The sequence below is a fragment of the Scyliorhinus torazame genome, chromosome 11 (genome assembly GCF_047496885.1).
Source record: "Scyliorhinus torazame isolate Kashiwa2021f chromosome 11, sScyTor2.1, whole genome shotgun sequence".
Classification (NCBI taxonomy): Eukaryota; Metazoa; Chordata; class Chondrichthyes; order Carcharhiniformes; family Scyliorhinidae; genus Scyliorhinus; species Scyliorhinus torazame.
Genome location: NC_092717.1, coordinates 150547619 through 150565925, shown reverse-complemented (window position 1 = coordinate 150565925; position 18307 = coordinate 150547619). Strand labels below are relative to the sequence as shown.

The following is an 18307-nucleotide window of genomic DNA, read 5'->3' as shown; positions in this document are numbered from 1 at the left end:
TGGAGTACTTTTGAAGTGCTGTATTGTAGACAAGCATGATAGTCAATTTGCAAGGTCCCACAAACGAGAATGAAATAAACAACCAAATAATCAGTCTTCCTCAAGTGATGTTGGCTGATGGATAAATCAGTACTATTTTCCAGCTCTTCTGTTGTAGTTCTGACAGATAATCGGAAGAATCCTTGCGTAAAGCCTTACAGGAGTGGTGGTCATTGCTGGGACTGTACCTAGTAGAAAAAATGCAATGGAAGCCAGCAGCTCTCCCTATCAGGTAAGTGGGGTGGGAACTAAGAGGATGCTGGGGTGAGTACGGCAGTCCTCTGGCGAGGGTTGTGAGGACATGGAGGCTGTTGTGGTGATGGCCATTACCATGGTATTTTAACTGTACAGAAATAATAGAGGTCATGTGACATCCAATATCAAATATGATGTGTAATCTGGGGAACAAAGGCAGTCATGTAAGAGAGATGTTTTCCTTCACACCAATTTGGTGGAGAGAAATATTTGATGATTTTTAAATCTGTATTAATCAGCAGAAATGGCCATTTATTAGGTGCTCCTTTTGCTGTCCGAAATAATAGTTAGTTAATTTCCTAATTTATATGTGAAATAATTCCAATTTATGGTTGATATGGTAGAAGTTCACGTGGTCATCCTGGGGAACAAATTCTTAATGCCAGGACAAACAATGAGTGGTTCAACAGATCACAGGGGTATTAAGGGAACCATAGCCTTGTTCACAAGCTTCACTGAGATGCAAGTTTACCAATCTTAGGCTAGTTGCTCAGCATCAAATGGTGGGGAGCATGTCATCATGGAAAAGATTAAGTGAGACAAGGTAATACATAAAATGAATCAAACAGCAGAATCTATACTTCATAGAATCATAGAATTTACAATGCAGAAGGATGCCATTCGGCCCATTGAGTCTGCACCGGCCCTTGGAAAGAGCACCCTACTTAAACCCACACCTCCACCCTATCTCCAACCCAACCTAACTTTTTTGGACACTAACGGCAATTTATCATGGCCAATCCAGCTAACCTGCACATCTTTGGACTGTGGGACGAAACACCCGGAGGAAACCCACGAAGACACAGGGAGAATGTGCAGACTCCGCACAGACAGTGATCCAAGCCGGGAATCAAACCTGGGACCCTGGAGCTGTGAACCAAAAGTGCTAACCACTGTGCTGCCGTGCCATATACTTCATCGAAACCAAGCACTGGCCTCAGGCTGATATTAACAGACGCCACAAAGATGTCCAAACGTGAAACATGTTCTTGGGAATTGTGAAGATGAAACATTGAAAATAAAGTTGCAGCAATGAAATAAACTTACCTAGTAAGATCAATATGAGAGTTTTCATGAATAAGAACAAACAGTGTGTATGGATTCTGCTTGACTTTTTTCATGAAAGCTTCAAATTTGTTCTGAACGTCATGGTCTAACCGAATGATATATTTCTCAGCCCTTTGATAGGCTACAGCATTCTCCTCAAGACCCAAGTCTACGAGAACTCCTGCGTAAAAACAAAGATGTATCATGTAATAAATCAGAAATATTGACTCGTGGCTGGTTCTGCATTTATTAAGTTTCAAGTGTAAATGTATTGGATGGAATCTTTCCAATATAGAATGCAGCAAGTCCTCACTTAAACTGGTGGTTGTGCGCTTGAAAATCATTATTTTAAGTGAAACACATTCAAGTGAAGCATGGTTTCCCATAGGAATCAATGTTCAAGTCAGAATTAGGTTCCTGAGAACAGTCTTTGCTTGCAAAAATCACTGTAAAAATTGAAACACTGTACCATACATGTGCAGTACTGTGTGTTTCCAGCTCAAATAACTTGTAAAATAAAATAAATCTCTGAATATAAAAGAGATACTGTGTATAATTAAAATTGCTGCCTTGCCTGTAGGATTTCTTCAATGCAGAAAACTCTTCAAAACACCAAGAGCGCGATCCAATTGCCACGCTGCGCCCGAAAGTCAGCTTGCCGCGGTGTAGCGTGCGCGATAAAAGCCGGGAGCCCTCGCTCCCAGGATCTACCTGGCTTGTAATGTCTCGTGAGATTTAACGCGATCTCGTGAGACGCTGCAATGTAAATCCTGCCACTTTTTGGCAAGTCTGCATATTAGAGCGAGATAGCTAGTCTCACTTTAATGCCCAGATTCCTAAGGTACCTGAGGCTTTGGGATCTATCCCCTTTACCTCAGAGACCTCGGGTAAGCATTGTTTGGTACTTGTCTCCACAAATGGGATGACCTGCGTGGGTTTTGGGAGGGGTGTGGGCATTCTCTCATAATGTGTTCGGGCTGGGGGGGGATCAGTTCAGGGGTCTTGCTACAATGGGGAGCTCCTCAGTGTACAAAATGGGGCTATGTGTGGTCTCGGCCCCACTGATGCCCCTTATACAACGCGATGTGTTGCTGATGATGTGCACTGGGAAACACATGGCTAAACGTGCACACTATGGGACTTTGTTCCCAATTAGTTGAATCGCGCCCCAAGTTTATAACAGGTTCCTCAAACACAGGTACTGTACAGTACAGCAAAGAATTATTTTAAAAACAGAAGTCCAGAACAGTTCTTATGTTGTACAAAGCGCAGAGAAAGTGAAAAACAAATTATGCAGTACAATACAATGTCTGTACGATTCCCACAGTAAACCATCCCCGAGAAACTCGACTCAAAGCATGACAGCATGGGCAAGATATCCAGACGAGTAATTCTTTGAATTTACCCGTCCACCCTTTTTCAAGCTACTTCTGCAGGGCAAAGAAGATGCCACCCATTGAAGCAGTAAATACCTTGGAACAAAATAATAGTAAGTTACATTGGGACAAAGGACTTGTGATCATTCTTCTTATCCTCTTGGTTTATATGTTTTGAATGCAATACTCTTGTTAATATATATCCTGTACTTGGTGCCAAAGATGGATTTGATTTTTTTTGTGTGCCAGAGGATAGATTAGATTTTTTAAATGTTTATATGTATTTTTACATATATTAAGTATAAACATTTGAGGCATACATTGCTTCCCCCACAGTGTTGGGTTCCCAATCTCAGTTGCAAATGTATAAGGAAATGGTAGCACAGTGGTTAACACTGCTGCTTCACAATGCCAGGGACCCGGGTTCGATTCCAGTCTTGGGCGACTCTGTGGACTTTGCAAGTTCTTGTGTCTTGCGTGGGTTTCCTCTGAGTGCTCTGGTTTCCTCCCACAGTCCAAGGATGTGCAGGTTAGGTTAACGGATCATTGGGATAGGGCGGGGGAGTGGGCTTGGGTGAAGTGCTCTTTCAGAGGGTCAGTGCAGACTTGATGGACCAAATGGCCTCCTTCTGCACTGATTCTATGGTTCTATGGAAAAATCAGATCAGAAAATTCCAGTGGTTTGGCATGCTTTTCAACAGCGAGTAAGAAATAGCACTGAAGACAGCCTGAGGCCAGTTCATCCATCTTATCCTCCTTGGACACGTGCCTGAAGATTAGCAATGAGGGAAGAAATCAAAGTTGGGGGGAGGTGGGCAATCTGGGAGGCAAAGCACATAGTCTTGTGAGAATAATGTGGTGTTCCCCCATTTAAAAATCACACCAACTGCCTGATTAAACTGAGCTACACCACAATTTATTTAAATCCCTTATGAGATTAAAATTAAACAAGTTAGTTCTTTATCTAGAAATAATCAGACAACTTTATTAACTTATAACTATCAGGTAATAGGGTAAAGTAAAGCCTGTTTGAAAAATGTTATATCCATAACGGAACATATTCTGTTGTTCACTATGGAAACTAACTTTTCAGCAGTTTTAACTGCCTACCTGAATGGCGAACACGTTGCAAAGTCTGCTGGAAAAGAATCTCCGAAGAGGGTACTAAAATAATGAAGTCAACCTTCCCAAAACGCCCCAAGTCTAGGTTTTGCATTCCAGAGTCTGCTATGGCACACACTTGAGATAACAGCTTTCGGGCAATATTAAGCTGAGGTGGATGAATCTGGAACACTTCAGTAACTGAATCTGTGGAAGAAAAATAAAGCACATCGCATCTTAAATTTCCACCAATCGTTTGCAGTTACATTATTGATCTGGTCACTCTTATGTTTCCATGCTTAGTAATAAATGCTGCACAAAATTATTTTTTCAATAATACGCAGAAATCTATTGAATCTGCAACTTTTAAGTGGAAAACCCCTTGTACACAGAAAAAGTAGCAACTCATACTTTAGTCACCCTCTTCACTCTTTGAAGTTTGTTTATTCTTCACAGAAAAATTGCATATCCATTCAATTGAAATCAAGGGTATTATCCCTTTAAACATTTCTTTCATGGAGTCACATGACCTCTCTGTGCATGCATCACTCTGGGCTGCCTCCTCAGTTCCTTTGCTGAACGGGCAACCAGAAGAGACCGAGTCGATCCTTCAGTAGGGTGACGAAAACACAGACAAATCAACAGGCCGGAATTTTGTGCAAGAGGCAGGAAGGTCGATTCTGAAAATGCCCTGACTCAGCGAACCTGGCTCCTTCACAAAGCCCTCTGCTCACCATATTATCATTCCAGGGAAGTAGGGTGGGATAGAATAGACCTTCCGGCTTCGGGGACAACTCTAGTGTGGCAATCGAAGTGGGCAGAGGGCCAGGCTGGCAAGCTACAACACCCACCTCCTTTTACTGGGACATCAGCCTGGGTCCAGTGATGAATGTCAGGCCATCAAACTGTTCACGAGCACAAGTCCTGGGACTGCACTTCAGGTAAGTAACAGAGTTCCCAGAGCAGGAGGGCAGTGGATCCCGGGGTGGAGAGGGGTGGATTTGCGATTTTGGTGTTGGGGGTTAGGCGGGGGAGAGGGCACCCAAAATCTTGGGTGGGAAAAGGTCCTTAAGTGGCCATTAAGTGTTGCTGTTAGGTGCAGTTTAAATGTAGGAATAACAATAATTGGCTTTCATATAAAATTTACTGGTTTTCTGAGCATGTCAACAGTTGCCACATCAAAAGATTACTTGGTAAGACAACTCCATAATACCAAGATCACCTCAGAATTTTTGTTAGTTTTGTGCAGCCTGTTCATCGCACCTTGAAATCATTTTGTGAAACTGCCCATGCACAATATCTTAAAGGGAACAACTTGTGAGCGTCCTACATGCTTCCTTCCAGGTTGCTGCATGGTGGAATGCCCTTTGACAATGGATGACGCCAAATTGATTCTTCTGAATTATATACAGGTCAGTTATAAATAGGGACGAAATCATCAACTCACAGGGTTAATAACGCACAAAAAACATTAAGCAATACAACAGCATGAACACAAGAGGTATAGTCACTTCTAGAACCTTTCGACAATAACTTAGTAATGGTGACCCTTGCTGCCGAGAGCTAATGCTGACCATATATTCGGACGTCTTACCAAAACACTGCATGGATGTCATTGCTGCCGCTTCGTCTGAAGGAATATATTCAGAAACATTTCCATTGAATGGAACAGCAACAGTATTACTTCGGCTCTGCTGAAATTTATCCAGGAATTTGTCTAAGTTATCCCCTGTATAAGATAAAACATTCATTCAGGTTGCCCAGGCACATTAAAAGTTTTATAATAAATCAAAATGAAACTCTGCAAACATAAACTACAAAGGTATACCAAAATATACCTGATACACAATAAAAAATCAAGTCAACTGTTTAAATAAAGGTCAGTGTGCCATTTCTTTCTAAAACAGATAAATAGACTATTTTTTAATATAGGGTTGTTACTCTTCAAAACTGTGCCATTAAGACTATATTATCTCTCCCTATCCCTTCTGCCAAAAGCATTACTTTACATTTCTCTGTATTAAATTCCATCCGCCACTTGTGTTAGCCTCTGTTCTGCTGCAGTTGATCAGTATCATCCTAACTGTTGTTTGTCTTTTTGCGGGTCTAGCTTTTTGTAAACTGTTTAATAAACTTAAATATCTATTGGTTTTCCATTGTGACTGTGGGACTGAACTTCCTCCAACCTTTCTGATGCTGCAACTTTAGTGGGCAGAATTTCTGCATGCCTTTTGGCTGCACCCCTAACTCTCAGGATCAGGCTTATTTCAATCGTCTTGATGGGCTCTTCTGTCAGGAAGGTGGGAAAATACAGAGTAAGAACACTTAATTGGAGGAGAGCAAACTTAAATGGGGTGCGAATGGATCTGGGCCAGATATATTGGAAAGTGTTAACTGAACAATGTGTTGCCTCTAAAAAAGGGATAGTTAAGGTACAGCCAAGTTAGATTCCCACAGTGAGGAAAGGTAGAGGTAGGGCAAACTAATCCAGAGCCCACTGGATGACAAAAGCGATGGACAATAAAATGAAACAGAACCAGTCTGTTCCTCAAACCCATGGCCTTTCCTCCGAGATATGCCCTGTAAAATTAGCTTATATCCTTTACATACCTTTTCTAAGGGATAATACAAATTATACATTCAACACATAAATATTCATCTTTTTTGTTGCAGCAATACAGAAAAGGCTTGTACTGTACACACACAAAAATAGAACCACCAATAGGTATGAAAATTGAAGCTCCCTAATTTTAATCACGCCACTATTGGAGCCGTGCCCTCAGTTGCATTGGGCGAAGCTCTGGAGTTCTCCACCTAAACCTCTTGACATCTCTACCTCATAATCTTCCTTAAAGCTACTCCTTAAAACCTTCCTCTTTAAGAAAGCTTTTGGTTATCTGACCTAATATCTCTTTACATGGTTCATTTACATATTGTGTTTTATAATACTGCTGTGAAATGCCAAGGGGTGTTTTTAAAAATTATTCTTTCACATCATTTGGGTATTGCTGGCAAGGTCAGCATCTATTGCCAATTCCTTGATGAGTTGCTGCAGTCCATCTTGTAGATGGTACACACTACTGCCACTGTGCATCAGTAGTGGAGGGAGTGAATGTTTATTGGGAATTTTCTATACTTGTACTATGTTCATCACTATTCCCAACTCCTCAGATGCTGAAGCAGTCCATGGTGATATGTAGCAAGACCTGGACAATATCCAGCCTTGGGCTGAGAAGTGCCAAGTAGCATTTGCATCACACAAGTGCTAGGCAATGACTATCTCCTTGGTGGATGGGGGTGACAATCAAGCTTTGTCCTGGATGGTTTCAAGCTTCTTGAGTGTTGTTGGAGCTGCACGCATCCAGGCAAGTGGAGAGTGTTTCATTACACTCCTGACTTGTGTCCTGTAAATTGTGGACAGGCTTTGGGGGAGTCAGGAAGTGAGTTACTCATCATAGAAATCCCAGCCTCTGACCTGCTCTTGTAGCCACAGTATTTATATAGGTGATTCAGTTAAATTTCTGGTCAATAGTAACCTCCGGGGTGTTGATAGTGGGTGATTCAGTGATCGTGATGCATTGAATGTCATGGGACGATGTTTCGATTCACTCTTATTGGAGATGAACAGCCCCATTTTTGATCGCATGATGACAGTGAGGCCATTGCTGAAGCAGCTGAACATGGTTGGGCTGAGGACACGACCCCGTGGTCATGGTATTGGACTAGCAATCTACAGGTTGTGCATTTACATACCACCACTGAATTCAGTGGCTTCTAATTTGGATGTTTTTATGACAAAATGATAATTTTATGGTCACAAAATTTTCCCCCAAATGTGCAATACTAGCAGAACCGAGGCATCAAAAACAATTTAAAAATCTGACATTTCCACATGGCTGAGCTTAAATGGTTAATCAATCGAGTTCTTTGAAGGCACACTGCTGTACCCTGGAGGGTGAAGACATAAGGATTAATTTTATAAAATCGTACTCTCAGTGGGAAACATTGCCCAAAGTGCCGGGGAGTGGTTTCCATAGTGAAATTTTGGGGACTAACATTCTGCACCTAAAAACATCTGAAAAACACAAAATTTGATTGAGCCATAAACGGATAATATAAAAGCTGTTAAGTCATTGACAAATGAAGTATTAGATGCCTTACATATGTAATTGAAAGGCCAAGTGTTTGTTTGAGGCACCCTTGCTAAAATTAGTCTCACTTCTCTTTCATTAACTCTCCAAGACTCAAAGCCAAACAAATGACTGAAGGCCAGGGCAATAATTCGATAAACAAAACTGCCATCGCTTGGAGGAAGTTACTGAAATCGTTGCAGATTCTGAAGGCATCGGGCAAAGTAAATAACATAGACCTGATTGAAACACTTACCAAAGGGGGAGGTTTTGAAATGAGATGCCAAAATACTGACTTTCCCTGTAATTAGTTCGTAACTGATTTCCTTCAAGAACTCGCTTGTGGTGAGCATGCTCTCTGCTAGCATTCTGGATTGATAGTGACCTGAAGAAAACAAACACTTCTTTGAACTGATCTGTTCATTGCTATTAAAAAGCACACAATTACTTACCATTCAGATCAGTAACACTCTGTAAAATATGCAGTTCAAGCTTTTAAAATTATTACTTAAGTTCAGTACTGGTTCAGATTTTCAATTGGAAGGTTTAACATGACAGAAATTGAAGTTGTTGTGGGAAGCAGATACTGAACTTCTGCCAAGTAAAATTTAACAGTGTGATGATGACAGTGATGGAATAGGGCTTTCGAGAAGTTACTGAGGACAACATTTTGAAGCAAATAAATTAAGTTCAGAAGAGATTCACCATGAGATTGTGCATTTGTTAGGAATAACCCCATGCAATTTGCCTTGCAAAGGGTGTGCAGAGGTTCTTCCCTTATAAGGCAGGCTAGAGGTTCACAGAAACGGCAAAAACCTAGTCCAAGTGTGTCTCTGCTGCCTTCTGGTACATTCCATCGATCGCTTGAATTCATACAAGGGTGCCGCAGAACCCCTGAAGAAATTCAGGGCGAGGAAGTTTAAATTAGCTCATTATACATTTGAGCTCATTTATTTTTAGAAAGATTCTGATGGCAAGGTTCTCAGTGTTTTATGAATGTGCTGTTCACAATCCAGCCGGTATGACAGAAGTCTGAACTATAAATTTGCAAGACTCTGCTATTACCAAAGAATCCCAACTATGATGCACATGGTTTAGAAAATCACAAGCTCTCTGACCTGCAGTTATTACCCTCCACTCTCGGACCATGGTCACAAAATTATCCCCCAAATGTGAAATCCTAGCAGATCCAAGGCATCAAAATCAATTTAAAAATCTGACATTTCCACTTGGCTGAGCTTAAATGTTTAATCAATTGAGTTCTTTGAAGGCACACTGCTGTACCCTGGAGGGTGAAGACATAAGGATTAATTTTATAAAATCGTACTCTCAGTCGGAAACACTGCCCAAAGTGCCGGGGAGTGGTTTCCAGGGTGAACTGGTTTACTCTCTCTGTGCTGAAGCAGCCTGTTAGAATGGTTCCCCAATCCTTAACCGTCTCAGTTACTGGTGGTGTCAGTGAATCAGAGGCTGCCCCACCAGTGATATACATTGTGGAACCCATAATTTCATGTTTTTTCCCCTAACTGTTGTACTATACGTCAGAGAAAGGCGCCACTGTCGCTGGCAGCTGCAACGTTGCTTTTCCCGTCCTACATCGGCCTTTGCCAATATTGGGGAAAATCCTGGCCATTGAATCTGACAGATAAACACTTTGGTCAAATCAAACAAAATACCCAAGATTCAGCTCTACAAGCACTAAAAGGAGTAATGGCCTTCCTGAATGACTCTCTTAGGGTCTGAACTGACTTATGGACTGAACTGATCTGCCTAAGCATCTTCTCTGCAGTTGTAACACTATATACCATGGGGGCGATTCTCTGAGCCCCGCGCCGGGCCGGAGAATCGCCGCAACCGCGCCACGACACCCCAACGCCGGCGCGCGATTCTCCGAGGTGCGGAGAATCGGCGCCATTTGCGCCGGCGCGTTTGGCGCAGCGCCGGCCGCTGGAATCGGCGGGGCCGCCAATTCTCCGGCCCAGGTGGGCCGAACGGCCGCCCCGATACGACAGAGTCCCGCCAGCGCCGTTCACCCCTGGTCACTGCCGGCGGGAACGCTCGGGGGGTGGCCTGTGGGAGGGAGAGGGGGGCTCCTTCACCGGGGGGGGCCTCCGATATGGTCTGGCCCGCGATCGGGGCCCACCGATCGGCGGGCCGGCCTCTCCCTCCCCGGGCCTACTTTCTGGCGTGGCCAGCCCCTGAACATTGACCCCATTTTGGGTCGGGGCCAGCCCGCATAAGAAGTTCCCCGTGCATGCGCAGGATGGCGCGGCCCAACTGCGCATGCGTAAGATTGAGCTGGCACAACTGCGCATGCACAGGTTGCCACGGCGCCCATTTGGCACCGCGTAAAGAGGCTGGAGCGGCGTGAACCACTCCAGTGCCGTGCTGGCCCCCTGTGGGGGCCAGAATAGGTCATGCATGGGCCCTGTTCGCGCCGTCGTGAAACGCGACGGCGCGAACACTTGGCCTCAATATCGGAGAATCGCCCCCCATATACTTCACCCACTGTCTCTGTTTATGTATTTTCATTATGTATCCTCATGTATTTATCATATTTCTATGTTTTCATCTGTGGTACGATCTCCCTGGACTTTACGCAGACCAATACTTTTCACTGAACCTCAGTACAGTGGCAAAAATTAGTGGGAGACTAGAGGTCTGGGAAGTCTTTAGGGGACAACAGAAAGCTACTAAAAAAGCTATAAAGAAGAGTAAGGTAGACTATGAAAGTAAACTGGCTCAGGACATAAAAGCAGATAGTAAAAGCTTCTACAAATATATAAGACAAAAAAGAGTGGCTAAGGTAAATATTGGTCCTTTGGAAGATGCGAAGGGAGATTTAATAATAGGAGATGGGGAAATGGCTGAGGAGCTGAACAGGTTCTTTGGGTCAGTCTTCACAGTGGAGGACACAAATAACGTGCCAGTGACTGATGGAAATAAAGATATGATAGGTGAGGACCTTGAGATGATTGTAATCACTAAGGAGGCAGTATTGGGCAAGCTAATGGGGCTAAAAGTAGACAAGTCTCCTGGCCCTGATGGGATGCATCCCTGAGTGTTAAAAGAGATGGCTAGGGAAATTGTAAACGCACTAGTGATAATTTATCAAAATTCACTAGACTCTGGGGTGGTCCCAGAGGATTGGAAAGTAGCAAACGTGACACCACTGTTTAAAAAAGGAGGTCGACAGAAAGCGGGTAATTATAGGCCGGTAAGCTTAACTTCGGTTGTAGGGAAAATGCTGGAATCTATCATTAAGGAGAAAATAGCGAGGCACCTGGAGGGAAATTGTCCCATTGGGCAGACGCAGCATGGGTTCACAAAGGGTAGGTCGTGTCTGACTAATTTGGTAGAATTTTTTGAGGACGTTACCAGTGCAGTAGATAACGGGGAGCCAATGAATGTGGTATATCTGGATTTCGAGAAAGCGTTTGACAAGGTGCCACACAAAAGGTTGCTGCATAAACTAAAGATGCATGGCATTGAGGGTAAAGTGGTAGCATGGGTAGAGGATTGGTTAACTAACAGAAAGCAGAGAGTGGGGATAAATGGGTGTTTCTCTGGTTGGCAACCTGTAACTAGTGGGGTCCCTCAAGGATCAGTGTTGGGCCCGCAGTTGTTCACAATTTACATAGACGATTTGGAGTTGGGGACCAAGTGCAATGTGTCAAAGTTTGCAGACGGCACTAAGATGAGTGGTAAAGCAAAAAGTGCAGAGGATACCGGAAGTCTGCAGAAGGATTTGGATAGGTTACGTGAATGGGCTAGGGTCTGGCAGATGGAATTCAATGTTGCCAAGTGTGAGGCTATCCATTTTGGGAGGAATAACAGCAGAATGGATTATTATTTAAACGGTAAGATGTTAAAACATGCTGCTGTGCAGAGGGACCTGGGTGTGCTGGTGCACGAGTCGCAAAAAGTTGGTGTGCAGGTACAACAGGTGATTAAGAGGGCTAATCGAGTTTTGTCTTTCGTTGCTAGAGGGATGGAGTTCAAGACTAGGGAGGTTATGCTGCAATTGTATAGGGCGTTGGTGAGGCCGCATCTGGAGTATTGTGTTCAGTTTTGGTCTCCTTACCTGAGAAAGGACATATTGGCACTGGAGGGAGTGCAGAGGAGATTCACTAGGTTGATCCCAGAGTTGAGGGGATTAGATTATGACGAGAGGTTGAGTAGACTGGGACTGTACTCATTGGAGTTTAGAAGGATGCGGGGGGATCGTATTGAAACATATATAATTATGAAGGGAATAGATAGGATAGATGCGGGCAGGTTGTTTCCACTGGCGGGTGAAAGCAGAACTAGAGGGCATAGCCTCAAAATAAGGGGAGGTAGATTTAGGACGGAGTGTAGGAGGAACTTCTTCACCCAAAGGGTTGTGAATCTCTGGAATTCCTTGCACAGTGAAGCAGTTGAGGCTCCTTCTTTAAACGTTTTTAAGAAAAAGATAGATACCTTTAAAGAATAAAGGGATTTGGGGATATGGGGCGAAATTCTCCCCCAACGGCGGGATGCCCGCCGACTGGCGCCAAAGCCGGCGCAAATCAGACGGGCATCGCGCCGGCAAAAAGGTGCGGAAGTCTCCGCATCTTTGGCGGCCTAGCCCCAACATTGAGGGGCTAGGCCGACGCCGGAGGGATTTCCGCCCCGCCAGCTGGCGGAAATGGCGTTTGTTGCCCCGCCAGCTGGCGCGGAAATGCGGCGCATGCGCGGGAGCGTCAGCGGCCGCTGTCAGTTTCCCAGCGCATGCGCGGGAGCGTCAGCGGCCGCTGTCAGTTTCCCGCGCATGCGCAGTGGGGAGAGTCACTTCCGCCTCCGCCATGGTGGAGGCCGTGGCGGAGGCGGAAGGGAAAGAGTGCCCCCGTGGCACAGGCCCGCCCGCGGATCGGTGGGCCCCGATCGCGGGCCAGGCCACCGTGGGGGCACCCCCCGAGGTCAGATTGCCCCGCGCCCCCCCCCAGGACCCCGGAGCCCGCCCACGCCACCTGGTCCCGCCAGTAAATACCAGGTTTGATTTACGTCGGCGGGACAGGCAATTCCTGGGCGGGACTTCGGCCCATCCGGGCCGGAGAATCCAGCGGGGGGTCCCGCCAACCGGCGCGGCCGGATTCCCGCCCCCGCCCAATCTCCGGGAGCGGAGACTTCGGCGGGGGCGGGGGCGGGATTCACGGCGGCCAACGGCCATTCTCCGACACGGCGGGGGGTCGGAGAATGACGCCCATGGTGTACGGGCCGGAGAGTGGAGCTGAGTCCACAAAGATCAGCCATGATCTCATTAAATGGCGGAGCAGGCTCGAGGGGCCAGATGGCCTACTCCTGTTCCTAGTTCTTATGTTCTTCTGTACACGTGACAATAAATCTAAATCTAATCTAATCTAATGGTGAACGGATGGCCAGGGAAAATCAAAGAGATAACTGTGGTCACAAGAGCATATTGGGCATATTGAGATGAACTGACAGCCTAAGATGGCATCTATCACAAAGGAAATAAGACTCATCACCCCTAGAGAGATGAAAGGAAAGATGAAGTGCATCAATGCAAGCCATTAAGGAATTGAAACAACTCTGCGAAAGGAAAGAAATGCTCTTTACTGGCCAAACATGAGCAATGAAATTAAAGACCACATTGGCCAGTGTGGTGTATGTAACTAGTACCAAGCTAAACAAGCTAGAGAGCCGTTGATAACATATGACATTCCAGACAGACCATGGATGAAACTGGGAGTCGGCCTTTTCACTTTGGCAGGATCTGATTATCTTGTCACTGTATACTGCATTTTTGACTATTGGGAGTTGGATAGTTGACTTCAACAACAGCAAGGAAAATAGTAGAATTCCTGAAAGTACACTTTGTCAATACGTCATTCCAGACATTGTGATGAGTGACAATGGCCTCAGTTCATAAATGAAGAATTCTGCTGATTCATAAAGGATTGGGAAATTCAGCAAAACACATTTGTTGTCTCCACATTCCTCCCAGTCGGATGCAAAGGTTGACGCAGCTGTGAAAATCACCCAAGGACCTGTGTAGAAATCCAGCAAATCTAGCACAGACGTATACAAGGCAATCGTTGAATGAAAAAACACATCGACTGAAGGCTAGGAAAGTAGTCCAGTCCAGGGGCTGATGTCATGATGCACAAACTACTCTTCCAATAGCAAAAAAAGCAACTGATGAAGGAAAAGATAAAGGTGAAATGACAGAAAGCCAAATTTCATTTTGTCAAGACTGCAAAATCATCAGCAGAGTTGAGTATCAGAGAGCCAGTCAGGGTGCAAACGTTCTATGTTCTCAACAAGAGTCAGCCACATGGAAACTTGGCACACACGTAGATAAATTGTCCACGAGCATATACACTCAACTAACAAAACTGCTCCTTTACTGCTTTTGGCCGGTCAGGGAGAAGGGACTTTATTAGCTATACTGAGTGCAGAACTACCATCAATCCCAGATATCCACATGTCCCCAACAACTGCAATGGAACAACAACAGTCACCAAGGCAAAAAGTGACATGGGAACAACACTCTCCAGACAAGATACATCACCCAGACAAACAACCAATGTTAACCCACATGCAGTACTTTCAGAGGACTTAATAGTTTAAAGACGTTGGGCTGGATTTTCTGGCTGTTCACGAAGGAGTGCGTACAACGGGGAACTCTGGGGGCGATTCTAAGAGCCCTGCGCCGTGCCGGAGAATCGTGGCAACCGCCGCGACGCCGGCACGCGATTCTCCGAGGTGCGGAGAATCGGCAGCATTTGCGCTGGCGCATTTGGCGCAGCGCTGGCCACTGGAATCGGCGGGGACGCCGATTCTCCGGCCCGGATGGGCTGAGCGGCCACGCCGATACGACAGAGTCCCACCGGCGCCGTTCACCCCTGGTCGCTGCCGGCGGGAACTCTGCGGGAACGGTTGGGGGGCAGCCTGTGGGGGAGGGGGGGCTCCTTCACCGGGGGGGGGGAGCCTCCGATGGGGTCTGGCCCGCGATCGGGGCCCACCGATCAGCGGACCGGCCTCTCCCTCCCCCCCCCCCCCCCCCCCCAGGCCTACTTTTTGGAGCGGCCGGCCCCTGAACACCGACCCCATGTTGGGTCGGGGCCAGCGTAGGAAGTCCCCCGCGCAGTCGCAGGCTGGCGTGGCCCAACTGAGCATGCACGGGTTGGCGCGATGCCCATTTGGCACCGCGTAAGGCGGCTGGAGCGGCGTGAACCGCTCCAGCGCCGTGCTGGCCCCCTATGGGGGCCAGAATCCGTCGTATCTGGGCCCAGTTCGTGCCGTCCTGAAACCCGACGGCGTTCACGACCGCGCGAACACTTGGGCTCAATATTGGAGAATCACCCCCTCTGTTGACAAGGATAGGAGCAGAAAATACTGACACTGGCGAGCCGCCCTCTGCGGCTGCAGTACACGCCACAGAGGGAGAGAAAAATCCTACCCTGTGTGTGCAATGCACGAGCAATGACTGACTAATATAACAAATAGTTGTTAATGCATGAGAACACTGGATGTTTAGTGGGTAACTTGGGTAGCTCACAGTCACATAAGATCATGCATGCAAATGTGTTTTTTGTTCGCTAGGAAATGGGGAACGTTTGTATCTTTTCTTCGATATGGAAAGGGGAATGTAATCTTACTAAGTATACTACCTAATTTGCCACAGTCATGTGACTCTGCCACGAGAGAAGCATTTCCCTCGAGGGAAGGCTGCCATTTCTATTCATTTCAATAAAGTCTCTCATAGGAATATACACCGAAGAAGACATGATATACATGAAACAGCACCCACCTTTGATAATATATAACCATGTAAATCAGACAACTGACAATTTACATTAAATGGCTGGCTACATCGCAAATTAATTGTCTTTAATAAATACAAAAAGTCTTTTGAAAAATTAGCGTATCAATCACAACTCTGTAATCTCAGGGTAAGTATTTTAATAATAAAATTATTGGCTGCTGTTACCATCTTTGGCATCAGTTTACATTTTGCTATAACTGGATAATTTCAAATAAATCTTAATCTTGACTTACCTAAAACCACCACACAGAATTCAATTCCTCTCATCTTTGTTGTACAAATTACGACTACATAATTAGGTATTTTCTGTTGTAGATGTACATCACCGAATGACTTTAAGGTCTCTGAAATGCCTTCTGCCAGGGAGTTTTGAGTAAAAACAACCTGCACCAAATCTCGTGAAACACTGGCAGCAAGTCGAGCTAGCCAGGGTAATTGTCCGGGAGAGACAGTGGAAGAAGGGCCTCCCATTTGTAAGGATCTATCTTTAAGACTCGAGTCTTGTATTGCTTTCAGCATAATTTGTTCAAATTCTTCCTTGAGAGGCATCTGATCTGGTCCTAGAATAAGCAAATATATTATTGAAGCATCAATATTCAAATGTAGGCAGATAACTACATTCCGAAACAATGACTTGACTCGTAATATATGCTGCTTTATAAAATCTGACAAAGATCTCAAGATGGTAATTAGATTGTCTTTCACATATATATCGTGGATCAGATATTCTCAGAAATGGACTGACAGGATGGAGCCTTGTGCTCTCAGTTCCTTGCACTGTGAGCTTGTTCTTTTAATGCACTCCAGACCAATGAGCTGAATCTACTCAGAGTTTTACATTCATTGGTATTGCCACTCAGAGGACAGCTTGTAAAGGTACAGCAAGTGCCTATTTAATGTTGCCCTATTTCACATTTTTTCATTTTAACGTCATTCAATTAATGGGGCCTGCACTCTCAGTTAGTGTTGTGAGTTTCCTTTCAAAGTCATTTTGCACCAGTCTGACCCAGCTCTGCGTGGCCTGATCAGCACCACTTTGGAGCAGCTTCTCCCATTCCCTCACCCACCATACCACTGCCGACCCTACGACTTGCAGCCTCTATTGGTCCCTGACTCACCATCCTTCCTCTCACTGAACCACTTGTTCCCCGATTCTACTGCTCACCACTTCCCTCCTGTAGCCTCACTGTTAGCGAGAATGAGCAGTGAGTGTTAGGAGGAAGGATTTGCAGTGAACAGGAGGATCAGGGAGCGTGATGGGCGGCGAGTGGGAGGGTTGGGAAGCATGATTAGCAGCGGACAGCATCCGCAGCAAGTAGAAGGTACTGTAAGTGGAAAGTTATCATATTTGTTTTATATGTTAAAATTTGTTTTATTTTAAAGTTATTTCATTTACCAATAAAGGAATTTAAAGTATTTCAACCTACAGGATTTAATTTTTTTTCTTGATGAACCTAACGACAGATTTCACATTGGTTTCAAAGGAAAATGTGAATCACTCTTCACTTAGAATCATGGTATTCTGGAATGCAAATACAACTTTAAGTCAAGACATGCCCTAATATATGTTGGATTGATATGTTTATGTTTTGTTCTGTTCTTTCTCTTTTTCTTTTCTGTTACGGGGGTAGGGGGTTTTAATTGGTTGAACATTTTTGTTGGAAAAACGTTGAATAAACATATGTTTTAAAAAAAAGACATGCCCTAATAGAAAGAATTGTTGGGATTTTGTGAGAATGCAGGGAGCAGGCCGGGAGGTTGGGCAGGATGTCAGGGGTGCCATGCTCGGCACCTACCCACGACCACTGAAATTTTATCAGCGGTGCAATAGTTGGTGGACAGACCACGTGCCCTCAATTAAGGCCCTGACAGTGTCAGGAGGTGCAAGGTGCCTCCTGATTGGTCATGCTGTGGCCCATGAGGGCCCACCCAGCTATAAGGGTGCCCGTTGGAACATCCCCCTGCCCTCACGATTGATTCTCCAACTTTTGTTGAGGCCTGCCTGATTGGCCCAGGTGAGCCCCAGTGCCACCTATCTGCACTCTGTGCCTCATTCATGGCCACTTCTCCGGGGCCAGTTACAGTCCCAGCTGTGCTGCCACTGCTGATAGCGCTGATGAGACTGTAGAGCTGCCAACCATTTGACTGGCTGGCAGCTCTGGGGTGCAGAATGTGGCCTTAGAGGGGCAGAAGCCATGATTGCAGGCAGTTCATTACTTGATCAACACAAAGTTCAGATGGAGTTTCCATGTCTAGTGGAAAAGGGATTACCCCTGACTCTTCAGTCAGTGGCCAGTAAAACCTTGGCCAATATTGCACAGACGCATTTGGAGTCTGGACTGAAATTGAGATTAAGATTTTCTGAAATAAGGGGCGAAATTCTCCCCCAACGGCGGGATGCCCGCCGACTGGCGGCAAAGCCGGCGCAAATCAGACGGGCATCGCGCCGGCAAAAAGGTGCGGAAGTCTCCGCATCTTTGGCGGCCTAGCCCCAACATTGAGGGGCTAGGCCGACGCCGGAGGGATTTCCGCCCCGCCAGCTGGCGGAA

The 18307-nt window shown here is 45.5% G+C and overlaps 1 protein-coding gene across 4 annotated transcripts in view; it reads right to left on the bottom strand.

Annotated features, from left to right (window-relative positions):
• greb1l (GREB1 like retinoic acid receptor coactivator) overlaps positions 1–18307 on the bottom strand; it is a 417126-nt gene that overhangs the window by 91263 nt on the left and 307556 nt on the right. For all 4 annotated transcript variants that reach the window (XM_072467885.1, XM_072467884.1, XM_072467887.1 and 1 more), the window contains 5 exons: positions 15992–16318; positions 8205–8333; positions 5413–5547; positions 3828–4025; positions 1342–1522 (listed from right to left, as the gene is read on the bottom strand). In XM_072467885.1, the coding sequence (XP_072323986.1) occupies positions 1342–1522; positions 3828–4025; positions 5413–5547; positions 8205–8333; positions 15992–16318 (970 nt within the window). The remainder of the gene's footprint in view (positions 1–1341; positions 1523–3827; positions 4026–5412; positions 5548–8204; positions 8334–15991; positions 16319–18307) is intronic.